Source organism: Mustela nivalis (assembly GCF_964662115.1).
Source record: "Mustela nivalis genome assembly, chromosome: 9".
NCBI lineage: Eukaryota > Metazoa > Chordata > Mammalia > Carnivora > Mustelidae > Mustela > Mustela nivalis.
Window position 1 is genome coordinate 76356148 of NC_139028.1, and position 16406 is coordinate 76372553.

A 16406-nucleotide genomic window follows, 5' to 3' on the forward strand; every position below is an offset into this window, starting at 1 on the left:
TTCACCATGCCATCCCAAGACACCAGCAGGGCCTGATGCACTGTGTTCTCCCGGTTAAGGATTAAATGGACACGGGAGTAAATAGAAGGCGTACACCAGGATTCAAATCCTAGCTCTGCCACTTATGTAGACAGATAAATTTCCCTCTCTGGCAACTGCTTTCCTATCTCTAAAATGGGTATCCTGCGCAGACTTTCCCCCAGAGCTATTGCGGGACCCGAAGGAGATAACGGATTCAGGGGCCCTAGCAAGGAGGCTGATGTCTTCCTCTCTACCATCCAGAACTGTGCCAAGAGGCCTCCTCTGGGGAAGTGTTCCTGCTGGCTTCTGCAGCCCTTGCCAACATCACCTTTTTTGACACGATGGCCTGCGAGATGCTTCTGCAGCTGAATGCCATCCGCGTCCTCCTGGAGGCTTGCAGCGACAAGCAGCGAGTGGATACGCCTTACACTCGTGATCAGGTGAGCAGCCCAGACGGGAGCAGGCCAAGAGCCTGCAGCCATGAAGACAGAGGTCGGGAGGCCAGGGCAAAGGTTCTGGGGGAGACAATGTGGGCGGGCAGCACAAAGCCCATCCTGCTAGTCACATTCTAGGTCAAGGAAAATGCTCCAGACAAGCCTTGTTGCCCTTGAAGCATCTTTGTGAGCCCACTCCCCACCTCACTTTTCCCTCCTGACCACTGTGAGGCCCTCCTCTATCTGCCCACCCATGCCGGCATAGCCCAGGAAGCAGAGCTACCAGAGGGGGGTTCCCTGGGCTTCCTCTAGAATTCTGTGTCCCAGTCTGACATTGTTCCCTGCAGAGAGTTTCTTCCCTTCTCTGCCTCCGGAAAGGCAGGGGCTGGAGCCGAGCCTTGATTCGGGGCCTCAACCCCTCTCTCAGAGTTTTTGTATATTTGAGCTCCACATAAAGTTTTGTTTGGGGAAAAAGGGTTTATGGCTAAACGTGTTGGAAAACATTGACTGAGGGGATTTTTGGAGCCCTGAGCTCTAAGGTGATAGAATTCTACCCTGTCCCACCCCTGTCATGCTCAGAATCCTATTTCCCTACCAGCAGGTGGGGGTGGTGGATCAGGTGGGTGTTAGGCCCCTGTAACTTCCACCAGGTGCCTGAGCCGATGGTCCCCCCAGCCTCCAACCCCACTCACCCCTATCTGCCTCTTAGCTCCAGTCTGTTTCTCCCATCCCCAACACCTCGTCAAAGCTGCCACAGCTTCCTGTTGGACCCCTGCCCCCAGAAACTTCTGGAAAGCCTTCCCAGATGGCTTCAGCTCTCTGGAGGCCAAAAGCTTTTCCCTATAGGCCAAAAGCTTCTCTACTATTCTATTCACGGACCTTGGGGACGATTCACTCTGAGCCTCATCTGCCCATGGGGTCGAAAACGACATACTTCACCAAGTTGAAATAAGAATGAACTAAACACATGAATACAAATGTGAGGCACGCAGCCCCGAATGGGGAACCTCCAGACTAGAATTTCCTTATCTGTAAAATGGTCATGGTCTCTTCCAGCTCAGACATCCTGCAGCTCTAGGGGCCAAGGTCCCTTTTGTATCATGAGGAGCGACCGGCCCCCTCCTGAAACCTCATGGATTCCTCGGAACGAGGGGGTTCAGGGCCAGGAGAGAAGGTGGTCAGACTCTATGCAGGTGGCAGTTCCTTCTGAATCTGGAGTCTTCCTGCCACACTCTCTCTGCTCCCCCCACATCACCCCCCACCCTCCCCTCTTTCCCCCCAAGTCTGGGCCTGGCACGTCCCCAACCCTCTCCATCCTCAGGACAGCTTCACCTTCTGCCCACCTACTTGGTGACTCAGAGCAGCCACTTAGCTAGGGAAAGCGCACCCATTAAAGAAACAAATGGCTCTTTCCTGTGGCAGGGGGAGGATTAAAGTGATCAGAGAGCTCTCTGTAATGAAGACAATGAAGATGAATTAGGCACTGAAGTGCTCACCGCCCCCTGAAACACTTAGGAAATTAAATGCCTCGAGGCTTCCGGTAATGCGTCTGCCAGTGACGCCAGGACTGTGCAGAGCCCCTGGGTCTTGGATCTCTATTTTGTCCACCTCCGCATGGCCATTTCCGTGAGAACCCCTGTCACCCCAGCAAGCTGAATTCCCTTCAAGAGCCTGACAAAAGCCTTGATTGCCGTGTCATCTTGTACCCAGCATTGGGTTGTGGACAGGGCTGAGGGCTACCTTGGGTGTGCACTCTTCACCCCCGCCCCACCCCCACCCCTGCTGCTAATGTGGGGGAGCTGGACATGGTCATGCATCCAGAACCCCCTGCCTCACCAGACAGCTGCATGGCCTGTTTTCATTCCTGGGAACTATGTTCTAGGGGCCACGCTGCCCAGGGAATCCAGCCACAGCCACGACCTGGGGCTGCTTCATCTCTGCTCTGCCCCAAGGCAGTGGCAACCTAAGATGACAGGGACCCAGTTATCTGATCTAGGCCACCACAGAAGCTTTCCCTGAGCATGACTTTCTGTGACCTTTCAGAAATAATTGCTTTCATAGAGGTGGAAGGTACTGGTTTCTGCTTCCCATGAAAACGCACATTGCATTGGTTTGTATTTTAGAATGTTCAGATTTTGTGGCATTTCTGAAAACTCATTGTGAATACTATCATCGGGAACCCATTATCAGAAATGCCAGTTAGTAGGGATTATAATCGACTCACGTTGCAAAGGCCCCTCTCTACTGTATAAAACCCTTCTATATACCTATGTGACACACGGAACATAGTAGTAATGGTAGAGGCTTTGGGTTCAGACAGACCCAAATTCAAATCCTGGCTCTGCCACTTGCTAGCTGTGTGACCTTAGACAAATCACTTAACTTCTCTGAGCCATAGGTTTCCTCATTTGTGTAATGGGGATAATCTCTTTCTTCCCCCTTCCTGTCATTATGATGATTAGATGACAGAAGGCTCATCAAGTAGTCGGAAGCAAAGCAGATACTCAGTGATGAATGGAGCTGGGGTCTGTGATAGAACCAGGAACTGGGATGGGTCTGAGATGGAATGTCAGCTTTGGGGAAGGAGGGTGAGGCCAAACATGGAGGTGATGTGGGGGTGGTGCGTGTAGTGTGGAGTCAGGCAATGCATGTGTTGCTCCAGTCTGTGTGGGTAAATGCAAGTTGTGTGTGTGGATCGGGGAGTGGGGTTTCGGGGGTTTTTGATAAAGACTAAACCAGCATCACAACACCCAGTCCTGACCTGCCCCAGGAGTCCCTCTTACAGAGCCAAGGGAACACTAAACACAGAACCTGTAATCTGGCATTTACCCGTTCTCGATCCTATGAGGCACACACCCCAACCTCGATGCAATCCCCGGGCACTGTCCTCTGGCTTAGTTCACCAACAGCCTGGGACCTACATCCAAGACAGTGTTATGGCCTTTGTGGTTCTCTCTCCTGAGTCCAAATCCCAGCCCTCTTGTCTTGTCTCTCTGGTGGTGAGGAGGGAATGCTGGGTCTGGAAGATCCAAGTTCCTGAGAGTGGGATCTGTGTTTTTCTCAGGCCTAGGCAGGTGCTCCTGGTGTCCAGGCCTGCCCAGTTCCCAGCTCCCTGGCCCCTGACCATGCCTAGCAGATAGAGTGAGAGGCACAGGAGAGAGAAGCAGAGGCTGCGCCTTCCCTTGCACTGCCTTGCCTCCCTGGCATTGGGGAAGAAAGTGCATTCAAAGAGACCACATCCTTCCGCTCTTGGAAGCGGAATTCTTCAGACCAGTGTCTGGTGTCCTGTGTCCTTGTCTTGACTGTTTTTTTTTTCTTTATTTTAAAGATTTCATTTATTTATTTGACAGGGAGACACAATGAGAGAGGGAACACAAGCAGGGGGAGTGGGAGAGGGAGAGGCAGGCTCCCCACTGAGCAGGGAGCCTGATGCGGGGCTCGATCCCAGTACTCTGGGACCACGACCCAAGCCGAAGGCAGACACTTAACGACTGAGCCACCCAGGCGCCCCTTGACTGTTTTTGTTTTGTTTTGTTTTGTTTTGTTTTTATTTGTTTGTTTGTTTTTGGTTTTTTGGTGGGGGGGTAGAGAAAATGGTAAGGAGGGACGAAAGCAGGACAGAGAGAAGCACTGGGCTCCCCCTAGAGGCTGAAAGAGATTTTGCTGGCTGCTGTTGACACTGTTGCTCTAGCTTTTAGAGAGTTAACACAGTGATGGTAGAAATCTAAATATTCCATCTAGCAATTAAAGAGTAATTCTAATTACAGTCATATGAAATGTTGGCCTTTTTGTCCTAATTACTGCACAGCATAAAAGCAATCATAACTTTTCATTAAATGCATCTCAGATTTTCTGTGTTTGAATTCTCTCATATGAGCACACCTGTTCCTTTTATTCGGGATCATCCTCACTTGATTTTTATAGGATATGGTCTCCCTAGTTTACAATGTAAAAAATGTTAGTTTACAAGATAGAAAATGAAAGGGACAGAGATAGAGTCAGAGTGTGATCACAGGCAGGCTTTGTTGAGAATGTAAGACCAGCCTGGTTCATGCCTTGGGATCAGTTGCAGACAAGTGTTCCAGGGGCATCTGCCCTAGGCCAGCATGAAGTAAACCTTTTTCTCTCTGTGTGTGCTGACATCAAAAGGCTTTACCAACTTCCTTCTTACCACATGGGGCATTTCTTCTTGAATCAGTGACATGGGAGGTCCCCTGCTAATTGGCTGGGCCAATTTGCTATTCCCCCCAGTTTTTCTAAGGTAGGCAGTCTTTGGGAGGCCAAAGGAAAAATGCCACAGAGGTAATGAGCACAGAGTTTTTTTGTGGTGGGGTGTGGGGGTTCTCCACTGGGAAGGGCTCCTTCTGTTCTGGGATCTCGCCTTCCTTCAGGAATGATTTCCCATTAACAGCACATTTGGAAACAGGGGGTGCTGCATTGGTTAGGACTCCTTTACATAATCCTTGAAGCTCTGGATACTTTCAGGCTCTGTTTCCCAGAAGAAAGTTATGCTCATTTTGTTTAACAGAAGTTCTGGGTGTTTGACAAAATATTAGCTCATTGAATGCTTGTAACTATCTTACGAATCATGTTATACATTTATCCTGTTGTAGACCAAATAATGACACACACACCCCCAAAGAGGTCCACATTCTCATCCCCCCAAGCCTGTGTTCTATGTCATGTGGTCAAAAGGATTTTGCGAGTGTGATAAAGGATATTAGTAAAGGAATTACCCTGGATTATCGATGCGGGTCTAACCTTACCACAAGGGTTCTTATACAATGAGGCAGGAGGGGTAGGGTCAGAAAGTGAGCTCCAAGTGAGGAAGCAGAGGTCAGAGAGCTGAGAGCCAAGTAATGCGAGTAGCCTCTAGAAACCAGGAACGGCTAGGACATGGATTCTGCCCTAGAGCCTCCCGAAGGAATGCATCACTGCTGATAGTCGGGTGTTAGCTCCTCGAGACCTGTGGAAGGCTTCTTACCTTCAGAACTACAAGGGAAGATTGTGTTGTTTTAAGCCTGAGCCTGTGGTAATTTGTTATAGCAGCAGTAGAAAACTAAAACACCTTCATCAACCAAGGAAAGGCTAAATACCATGGCCAAGATCCTATGGAAAAGAAATGATAACGCCAGGATTTGGAACTAGGCTGATCCCTGTGTTTAGCCATTACGCTGCACTGCCTCTCACCTGGGGCGTCTCTTGAGACTGATATCCTCTGTATTCACCAATTAACTGCAGAGGGAATAGTGCCCTTTCACTCAGGAGGATTAGAACTTAATTGAAAATCATCAGACAGGATTAAATCAGCCTGGGCCAGGGGAAAACTTCCCAGCTCTTGCACTATCCCCTGACGGCATTGTTATCATGTTGCCAACAAGGTAAACCATTTGTTCCTAAAATCCCATTCCTGCACTTGACTTCAAGAAGTATTGATTCGCTTTCCCCACTACTTCACGCGGCACATGCAAGGATGTTTCAGAAGGGGGACTCAAAGCAGGGCATAATTGGCATTTATTCAAATTGTGCTTAATTGAATACTTCATCTGAACCTCAGAAAACCACATGGGGTACAGGCTTTGCAAAGAGGAAGTAATTTTCATTAACAGGATCTAAATTAGTCTGGCACAAAGACCTACCTGGGCCCGTGACACAGCTAGTAATTGCCGCGTAATGAACCTGGTGCTGCAGACAAAGGTTTCCTTTTCCTTTTTTTTATTTTGTCCTTCCTTCCTTGCTTCCTTGCTTCCGACCTTCCCACTTGGATCTGTGTGTCCAGGAAGTGGTTATTTGGAATGGCTGGCTGGTGACGGTTGGGGCATGGTGGGTCTGGGTGGTGGGAAGAGAGGTTGAGCACCCTGCTACTGTTAACGGCCCATAGAAGGCCATTGAACCACAGTCTGACCCAGACTTGGCCTCTCGTTTCCTTGCTCATAAGACTTTAAGCCTCTTGGGGAACCTTCCATGTTTTAACTGTATCTGTGACCTATATTTTTCCTTTAACTCCTTCCCCTCAGCCCATACACACTCACTGTCTGAGAAGAGGAAGAAAAAGAGCTTCTAGGGAGGAAGCCTTCATAGAACATCTGGGGGGAGGGGCAGAGTTGTCTATGGGATAGAGCTTTTGCGGGTATTCTCTCGTTCCTCCCCTGGCAGCCCATCCCAGCATGCTTAGCCAGGCCCCTGACCAGGGCTGAGCCTCAGGGATGACACACAGCAGCCTAAGCATACATATCCTTTTTCAACATGTTTAGTGGGGATGGGGGTAGATACTCTATTAATATGGCAAACTTTTTCTTTTCTGTGCAGAAGAAGAGCTTTGTTATATGCATTTTTTATGCAGAATAATATGCCAGTATTGAACCAATTAAAATCTAGATAATACTCTTTCTTGGTAAACAGCACATTACTATGCATTATCCAGTTCTAGAACTGTCCTCCGTAGACTGTCAGCTGCTGCCTCAGAGGTGGGGACATGGCCTCCAGTTATAATGTTTCACAAGCTTTGAAGAACCCTTTGGAGAGAGATAGGACTGCACCAGTGAGAAGTGTTTTCTGTTTTGTTTTATCATTTATTTAAATTACCACTCAAGAGTGCTGTCTGCTTCTATGGCAGTGGGTGGGTTTCATTTTGCCATTTATGTCTAGAGCAGTGTCTTGGGTGGTATCTGAGTTAATAGGCACCAAGTTTCCAACATTTTCCAGTGGTGTTTTGGCACCTTACAATTTGGGGGTCTATAAGCGGTCCCTTGATGGCCCATTCCTTAATCCAGTTTTGGGCCGTGAGTTGTCTCTGCAATCTTGACTATGCCAAGGGGTCAGGGTGGGGTGGGCTATTGGCTACCCAGCCCACATGGTTGTAACCAGGCTCGCTATCCACCTGACTTCATCATATCTTCACTACAGACAGAGCCCTTCGGGGATGACCAACAGGCAAGGATCGTAGACTGCAGACTCGTAAAGTCAGCTGAGCAAGAACTTTCTCACCAAATTCCATACAATACATGACACTTGTGGTGTAATGCTGCCCTGTAATCTTACTCATGTCCTATAACTTGACGTTGATACCCATTAATTTCAGGCTGAAAGTAGGTGGGGTTCACTATCAGGGGAAGAAGCTAGGATGAGTGAAACCCAAGCCAGGGGAGGGGCTAACAAGGAGTCAGCCAGTTCTGTCTGCATTTCAGGATCTGGAGCTAGGTATACCCAGTAGAAAGGTGATGGGCCCCCCATCTTCACTCAAGCCACACTGCTTTCTCCAATGGAGTCTTGGGGCCCCCAGGGGCCACCCCAGTGCCACATGCTGCTGAGTGGGAACCAGTGACTGGGGGAGGCACATGTGGGAGGCAGGAGCCCATGAGGACGGAAGGCCATACCATGGGAGGATGGGTCATGCAGTGAAAGGAAAGCTTCGTAGCTCCGGGCTCCCCTGTCTATAGAGAGCACCGTCCGGCCCCAGGGTGCCCGTTTTTCAGATTCCCAATTCTCTTTTCCAGATTGTGACCATCTTGGCAAACATGTCTGTCCTCGAGCAGTGTGCCTCTGACATCATTCAGGAGAATGGTATGTCTTTTCAGCACTGTGTACCTTGCATGGATTACATGGCTCTCCAGGACCGTGTGCCTTTGTGTTTGTGTGAAGGCCTGTGTGTCGGTATGAGAATTGGGGGTGTGTGTCTTCACACTTACGTGATCGTGTGTGTGTTTGTGTGTATGCATATGTGTAGAGCCAGGCCAATGTGTAAGTGCTTGTTTGCTTTCAATGGACTTCAGTCCTCATGGGACACAGGCACTGACTGAGAAGACAGAGCCCGTCAGATGACGCCGGTGGCATGCTGGAAATAAAGCAGGGCGGGGGTAAAGTACACCCAAGCTGAGGGGTTAGCAGGTGCTATTTTAACTAGGGTGGTGAAGAGTAGACACATATTTCATTATGATCCAAAAAAGGAAAAATCTCTCCCTGCCAGAGGATATGTTTGAACTTTCGATCGTTCGTATCATATCGGCCTCCCTCAGAAAACTGGAGCTCCTGAGGAAGGTGAGGGTGGGGGAGCAGACCTGACCCCCGGACCCCTACCCCGAGAGCATGGCCATCCCCCTGGCTCCCTGGTCCCGCTTGCATCCAGGGTGTCCGCAGAGTCCAGGTGAGGTGGACCGGGTTTCGTTGTGGGGGGAGCAGCCTGCTCCGTCTTTGCCTCTGTGGGAGGAGAGGACAGGTCTGCCGCCCTGCAGCTGGGGTAGCAAGGGCTTCCTGTGACTGGGAAATAAGGGAGCAATTAGCAGCCGGTTGGAAACCCGAGACGCTAATGAGGACGAGTGAGCTGAGAGCCCGGGGCCAGCTGCTTCTGCTCTTGTTAAACCCCCTTCTCTCAGGTCGTCCTGCTGTTTTAACAAACACACACATTCCCCATCCCCCATTGCCCTATCATTAATTGAAAGACATCATTTTGAGTTAATTTTATGTGATTGAGCTAATAATGAAAAACTTTACTGAGCCAGCTGAGGCTGAGACTGAGGGGTGTCATTCGAGGCCCGTTCCTTCCGCACTCAGAGCCTTAAGTTCAAGTGGTCAGCAGCGGCAGGTCTCCAGAGGCCTATGGATTTGGGGTCAGAACATCTGGCCTCTGTAGGGGGTTTGATGGCTTACAAAGGGCTATTGACAAGCTTGTTCAGTCAGCAGTTAGAGACCTACTCCAGGCCCGGCATTGTGCTGAACAAATGCACACAGAGGTAAAGAAATCCTTAGCTTTGTCCTGGCAGGAGAGCCTAACTGGGTCAGAGTGATAATGTGAGATAGGGTGAAATTGACAATAAACATTGCAGCCGAGGGAGGGGCGTCACGGGGGGGGGGGGGAAACTGGAAACAGGCTGGGCTTGAATGCTGGCCCTGTAATTTACTAGCTGTGTGACTTCTGATTTTCTGTCTGCAAAATGGGAATGTACCTAGCTCCCTGACCGTCGTGAGGATGAATAGGCAGCTTGTTAGAAGACTATCTGGCAAAGAATGGACGCGGGGCCAAGGGTGCCTGCTCTTTCAGGAAACAGTGGCCGTCTCACAGGGCTCAGCTAAAGAGTGTTTGATGGGGCAGAACTGGAGGGATGGGCTGTGGTGGTGAGGCAGCCAGCCCCAGCGGGAGCTCAGTGGGAGCCTGGACGGAACAGGACAAGGCTATTGTGGGGACTGGGCTTTGAAAGGCAGTCCTCTTACTAGGAGTGCCTGAGACTCTGACGTGGCAGAGTCTCTGTCCTGCCTGAATTGTGTGTGAGTGTTGGTGGTGTGGGCTGGAGGATGGGTGCCAGACGGGGGGTCAGAGACTGTGTTGCTGTCACCCCTATAAGGAGAGGCAGGCCAGGGCAGCCCAAGTTCTTACCTGTCAATCCACTGACATCAGTATCCCTCTTGAGTCTTCTCCCGTAGGGGCTGGGCCAAGATGGAGAGAGTGTTGGGGAGGGAACAGGGCCTTGGGGTCTGGTCTCCGAAGATGTAACTCCCAACCTTCAGGCAATTTTTTTGGCATTGAGCCTGTGCAGGACTTGGAAACAGTCTGGATTTTCCTAGGCAGCCCCAATTTCATGGCATCTTATCTTTTTCTAGATAAGACTTACAAAGTATATATTTAAAGGAAACTTGGATTTTATACATTTGTAGGACTTTTCACGTGAAGGCATTCATATTCATTCATTTGATATTTATTCAACAAATATTTGAGTGAAACACTATTCTAGATACTTCAGCTATTTCCATGAAGGAAATGGACACAAATCTTACCCCTTGGGGTTTACCTGCTAGTAGATGAGAAACTATTTGATTCTTTATCAGATCCCAGGTACTAAGTGGGGGTAGGGAAAATGGCTTCTTTGTTAGGAACCTTAACCAGGAGTTAGTAAAATTTTCTGAGCCTGTGGCACTTCTCAAAGTTGTCATTGTGGTGTCCCTTGTTCATGTGCCCACAGGCTATAACATACACACCTCAGGACATTCATGGTTTTGACCTTGTCTTAGGGACATTGTGGACATAGGGAGCCTGAGGACTGTGTTTCATTCAGTGGTCCGTGGGAGGCTTGGGAAGAGAAGCACCTTGCCCTAAGGTTAGCAGGTGTGGTGCCAGAGGTAAGAGGGACTGGGTCCCTTGAGCCTGTAGGAAGGAGGAAGGAGCATTTATTTACGAAGCTCATCAGAAAGATAAAAGGCTCATCCCTAGGACTGAATAGTCCCAGGGCCATAACTAAGTGACCTATAGCCCCTGTGCATTGGCGGGATCTAGGAGAGTTAGAAATCACATTTGGCTCAAGTATGATTCAGAGAGGCATGTGGCTAAGGTCTTGGACTGGAACAGACTCCTGTGTGAACTTGGGAAATCATTTTCTCTCTCCAGACCTTGGGTGCTCTTCTGTAAAATGGGAGTTAGGGGGGTTGGGCTAGATCTCTAAAAACCCTTCTGGTTCCATGGTCAGAGGTTCCAAACTTAGATGCCTGTAGACCCAGACAAGTAATATGAATGGATGACGTAGACTCAGCAGGGACCAAGCCAGCCTCACTTAAAAGAGGGAGCTTATAATAAGCTTCAGCAGCAAATTGTCATGAAGAAATGTGGGCCCAGTGTGAAGTCAGGAGGCATTTTTTTTTTGGAAGCTAGATTTTGATGGAAATCTGAATTTTAATGGAAGTCTTCCAATTTTCATAATAGCAAAAATTTTTAAAAATGTTTAGACAGTGTGTGGAGCAACAAAGCAACGTAAAATATATCCGTAGGCCATGTCTGGTTCAAGTTCCAATCTGGCAGGTGCCACTGGGAGTAGGGAAGGGGATGTGGGCTGGGGTAGGTAGGAAACACCTCTCCTAGGAGAAGGACTTTTACTACAACCTGCAAGATGGGAATTACTTAAATAGAGTATGAGAGGGAAAAGGACATCCATGCAGAAAAATTAGGTGGCAGAGGCACAGAGGTGGGAATCAATGTGGAGATGGGCTTATGGGGCAATTAGAAGACAGATCTGGATTCAGGGGAGGGCGGTAAGTTCTTTCAGCTGATCCAGTTCAGGTGTACAGCTCTTAATCCAGTTACCTTCCCTCCTCCTGGGCTTGAATTCCCTCTAAAACATTTGCTCTGTTGGTTATCCAGCCCAGGTTCGGGTCACCTCCCCTGGTGCCCCATCCCCTCTGGATCGATCTCAGGTGCAGCTGAATCAGAGATGGAGGAGGCTTGGAGAATAACCAGATTACCTGAGTTCTGATCCAGCTCCCCAGCTACTCCAGGTGTGACCCTGGAGAAGAGACTTCCCTTCTCTCTGGGCCTCACAGTAAACTATACTAGTATCTAGTTCATGGGGCTACTGGGAGGTTTTAGGGGATCATGCATTTATTGTGTATTGGATATAGTATCATGCATATAATAGAAGCTCAGAAACCACATTTTAAAAATGAAAAGGGATATCTTCCCTTGTCCCTTCCAAGTATAGTGACTTAGTACATGGAGTCAGAGATATCCTCAGGGCAGAAGGAGGAGAAGCGATGGCCTCATCCAGCTTCCTTCCTGGGGTGGAGACCCCCTAAGTCTCCAGCTCTTGCAGCCTTCTACCCAGCTGGCTCCCGGGGGAAGGCTCCCTGCTGGGGCAGGTGCCACCTGTTCTTTGCCTCCTACCCAGGGGTCCAGCTAATCATGGGCATGCTGTCCGAGAAGCCAAGGTCTGGAACGCCTGCCGAGGTGGCGGCTTGCGAGCGAGTCCAGCAGAAGGCTGCGGTGACCCTGGCCCGTCTCAGCCGAGACCCAGAAGTGGCCCGGGAGGCTGTGCGGCTGAGCTGTAAGTGGTGTTGTCTGCGGCAGGAGTGGCAGGAGGGCGGGTGTGGGGAGGGGAGTAGCCCCGGTTTCATGGCAGCCGCAGATGACTCGGAGTCAAGCCTGGCAGAGGTGAGCCGTACTCTCCCAGGGCCAGAAAACACTGGAAAGGGGGCCCAGGTACAGTCCCTCGTCTAGCTTGTAAGCTGGGGCCAAAGCTAGAGAGGAGAAGGCCCAGAGAGGCTAAAGTCGGATGGAACCGTGACTCCCCTGCAGACTTCCCATTTAGAACCCCATTCCTTCATTCACTTGTTCCATTCCATCCTTTACTCCCACACTCGATTATCCGCTTCCTCTCGTGTCTCCTTACCTGCTCATTTGTTGATTCACTCATGACCTCATCCTTTTGTTCATTCATTAACTCATTCGTTGCTTCTTTTACTCACTTTTCGCTCATTTATTAATTAATTCACCCATTAAATCACTCATGCATTCAGTTCATCACATTTACTCAGTGGAGGGGTTCAGAGCACCCACTGCCTGCTCGACTCTGTCCTGGCCCCTGCAACTGTCACCCTGATGGTAACATTGTCCTGACCACTGGGGCTTACAGCCTCACGGGGTGGCAGATGTGGGAAGGAAAACGTGCGCTTGAAGACCACAGAGCGATGTTCAGAGCATGCCCAAGTCTCGGCGCAGAGGGGAGGTAGCTCACATTTATCTAGGTGGGTCAAGGAATGTTCTAGCAAGGAGGTGAGGCCTCAGCCATGGTTTGAGGCCTTATTGCAGTGTGGTGGTTGAGAAAGGATGCCCCAGGTAGGGGCACGGGGACAGGCATGGCCTTGCTGCCCATCATGCAGGTCCCTGGCAAAGGACATGAGGTGGCCCATGCTTCCAGCTCCAGAAAGGCTTTCTGGAAGGTAAACATACAAAATGTGTCTCTATACCTTTTTAATTAATATCTCATGAGTTGACTTTTTGTTTTGTTTTTGCTTTTTGAAGTTTGTAGAAAGTCCCCTTATATTGAAAAGCACAGGCCTTTATTTACATTTCTTCTGTAAGGGCCAAGGAAACATTAGCCTCCTCACTCTAAAGTTTTCTGTCATCTTAGCAGTAACGTATTTTCTGACTGAGGTAGACATTTGGGGGAAAGCAGTATTGGGCAGTCCTGCTGATAATGACGTAAACATCTGATAGAGTTCCGGTAAAATCAGAAATACCCACACAGGAAGTTCCTCCCCGAGGTCCCCCATACACCCTGTTGCAGTCTTCCTGAGCTCAGTGCGGGCCCTGACCCGGGTCCCCTCCTACCCGAGGGAGCAGGAGGTTTCCACCACAAGCTCCTCCAGGGCGGTTCAGCTCCCATTCCCCAGCTGGTTGGTGAGCTGGTGGGGCCCAGGAGTCACCTCCCTCTACAGCGCCCCACGTAGAAGGCGTGAGGGAGAGGGAGCATCTCTGGGTCAGACCTGGCCGGGTCCATCCCCTTCCTGGGCTTGACGTTCATGTGTGTCTCACGCAGGTATGTCCCGCCTCATCGAGCTCTGCAGGTCGCCCTCCGAGAGGAACAGCAGTGATGCTGTGCTCGTGGCCTGTCTGGTGAGTTCTCCAAGGTCCCCTGGCTTCCTCCCCAGGCTTTCGGAACTGCAGGCCAGGGCCAGGAGAGCAGCTGAGGCCTCAGTTGCCCTGCATAAGCCATAGACTACTCTGCAGTCAATTTTTCTCTTCAAAATGGTGATAAGGGTGTTTCACTCATTCACGAAACTGTGAACAGAAAAGGGGCACCTGGGTGGCTCTGTCAGTAGGGCATCTGACTCTTGGTTTCAGCTCAGGTCGTGATCTTAGGGTCTTGGGATCCAGCTTGCATCAGGCTCCCTGCTCAGTGGGGAGTCCACTTGTCTTCCTTTCCCTCTGCCCCTCCCCCCAGCTCATGCACACACTCTCTCTCTCTCAAATAAATAAATCTTAAAAACAACTGTGAAGAAAATGATATGGGGTAATACATATGGGAACCCTCCCTCCGACCTGTGCTTTTAGGAACCATGAACCTTTGAGGTTTTGAGGAGTCTTAAGAGTACACGGAGAGCAGGGTGTCTGGCGGGTGGAATGCTGGGAGCTGGCAGTGACACCATGATGCTTGCAGCAACAGGAGCTAGGGTGTGGAGGTCTTCTGCCTGTTCTAAAGGGGACACTGGGAGAAAAGCCTTCCATCCCCTTGGACAGAGCCCGTTTACTGGAGCCCTTTCAGTTCTGTAGCTCCCCCCTCCTTTGTGGAATAGGACTGGAGGCAGTAGGACAAGACAAAGAGTGTTATTCACCGGGATCTTCAACCTGAACCAGACAAGTGCATCTCACAAGGTCCCCACCCAACTTCTCCTTACTGCTTGAGGCCACCATAAACGAATCCCCTGTACCAGCTGGGGGTGCATGTTTTGTCTCTCTTCATTCCTCCATGCAGGAGCTATCCTAAATCCCAAAATAGAACAGCCTCCAGTTGGAAGCATGAAGGGGCAGGGAAGCCAATGTATAAACAGGTCATTTGACTTTCAGAAGGGAGTGCCAGATTCTTGGTTGGTCCTCAAAGAACATGGGGGTAAGTGATAGATCTGGAGGGCCTTTGAGCTGGGTCACAGTAAAGCCTGCTCTGCATCCCGTTATTTTCTAGACTAAGCTCATCTCATTTTTAGGAGCTCCTGATAGACATTGTATGTTGTGAAGACAGGAGGGCATTGCAGTAAGACACACCTGTCTTGGTTTTGCCATTAATGAGCTGTGTGACATTGAGTAGGACACTAAACGCTTGTAAATCTTATTCAGTACATATTTACTGAGTGATTCTGTGTGCCTGGCACACTTCTAAGCTATGGGGATACAGCTCTGGAGGGAAGAAAAGACAAACATCTCTGTTCTCATAAGGTTTTGATTCTGGTTCATGGAGAACCTTAACTGTTTGGTGCCTTTGGTGATCTGGTAGAGCTTCTAGATCCCTTCTAAGAATAATTTTTAAATGCATAAACCAAAATATATAGGATTAAGGAGACTAATTCTATTAAAATAATCATTAGAGTATTTATACATGATGTATTAATATATGTACTTTTAATGAACACATTCAATAAGAGAAAGCATGGGTCTAATGAGGATTATAATCTTGACTAGCAGTAAGCATAAATGGTATCTGACAGTACCTTCAACAAGAGTTACTCTGTGACTTTTATTGGCTCATGAGTTGCAGGAATTGTTGAGACTTCGCAGTCTAGCAGCACTGGCAACTGAGGGAGATGCTAATTTTCTGTTGGAGGTTAGTAGGTGGAGCGATGTAATTTTTCCCTCTTAAGTTCACAGAACTTCTTAATTCTGTCTGGCTTAGGGAGTCAAGTGGAGAGAGTTAATGGGGGGCAAATGCAATCATTGACCCCAACTGCCATTATCTCCACAACTCAGTGGGCCCACAGTGCCCAGCACTATGAGGCCCCGAGGCAATAGTGGGGAGCCATAAGTCTCCAAGCAGTATGTGGGCCTGTCACAGTTCCTTGTCCATCGCCATACTTAGTTTGAAGTAAAACATGCAGAAGGGCTTGGCCACCATCTTTAATCACTCGAAGGTCTTCCTGGTGGAAAGGGGATTACATTTCTCCTGGAGGGTGGGTCATGGGATGCTGAAGAGAGCTCCTCCCTTCCTAATCCACCCTCCATGTGGCTTCTGGGGTAACCCTAATTTTACAGTTACTTCTGTCACGGAAGTGGGCCCTTCCATGATTCCCCTTATTGATGGCCTACCATCTCCAGCCCTACACAGGCTGGCTGGAGCACACCGCCGGAGTCAGAAAGCCTCCCACTGCCTCCTGGCCCTGTCCCGCTTGGCCAGGCCAGAGTGCTGAGAGCCACCCTGACGTTGCCCTGGCCCCTGTCCTCAGCAGATGCCCTTTCTCTCCCTCTGCCAGCAGCCCCTTCAAGGTTTAGACGAGACTTCCTCTAGTCTGTGAAGTGTCCCAGGAACCATCTGTGGCTCAGAGGCAGGGAACACACAGTGTGCACCCGGGCCTACAGGCTGGGATTTTGTTTTCTTTAGTAGGAGGCAGGTTATGTGATCCAGGGTACCAGGTGTTAGAAAGGGAGGCTCTTGGAATCCAAACCTAGGCCTGCCTGATGCCGAAGGGCTTGACATTATGGCCAGA

At 49.6% G+C, this 16406-nt stretch overlaps 1 protein-coding gene across 7 annotated transcripts in view; it reads left to right on the plus strand.

Annotated features, from left to right (window-relative positions):
• Nucleotides 1-16406, plus strand: part of INSC (INSC spindle orientation adaptor protein) — a 120225-nt gene that overhangs the window by 99751 nt on the left and 4068 nt on the right. For all 7 annotated transcript variants that reach the window (XM_082683169.1, XM_082683173.1, XM_082683171.1 and 4 more), the window contains 4 exons: nt 283-461; nt 7952-8018; nt 12101-12256; nt 13751-13827. In XM_082683169.1, the coding sequence (XP_082539295.1) occupies nt 283-461; nt 7952-8018; nt 12101-12256; nt 13751-13827 (479 nt within the window). The remainder of the gene's footprint in view (nt 1-282; nt 462-7951; nt 8019-12100; nt 12257-13750; nt 13828-16406) is intronic.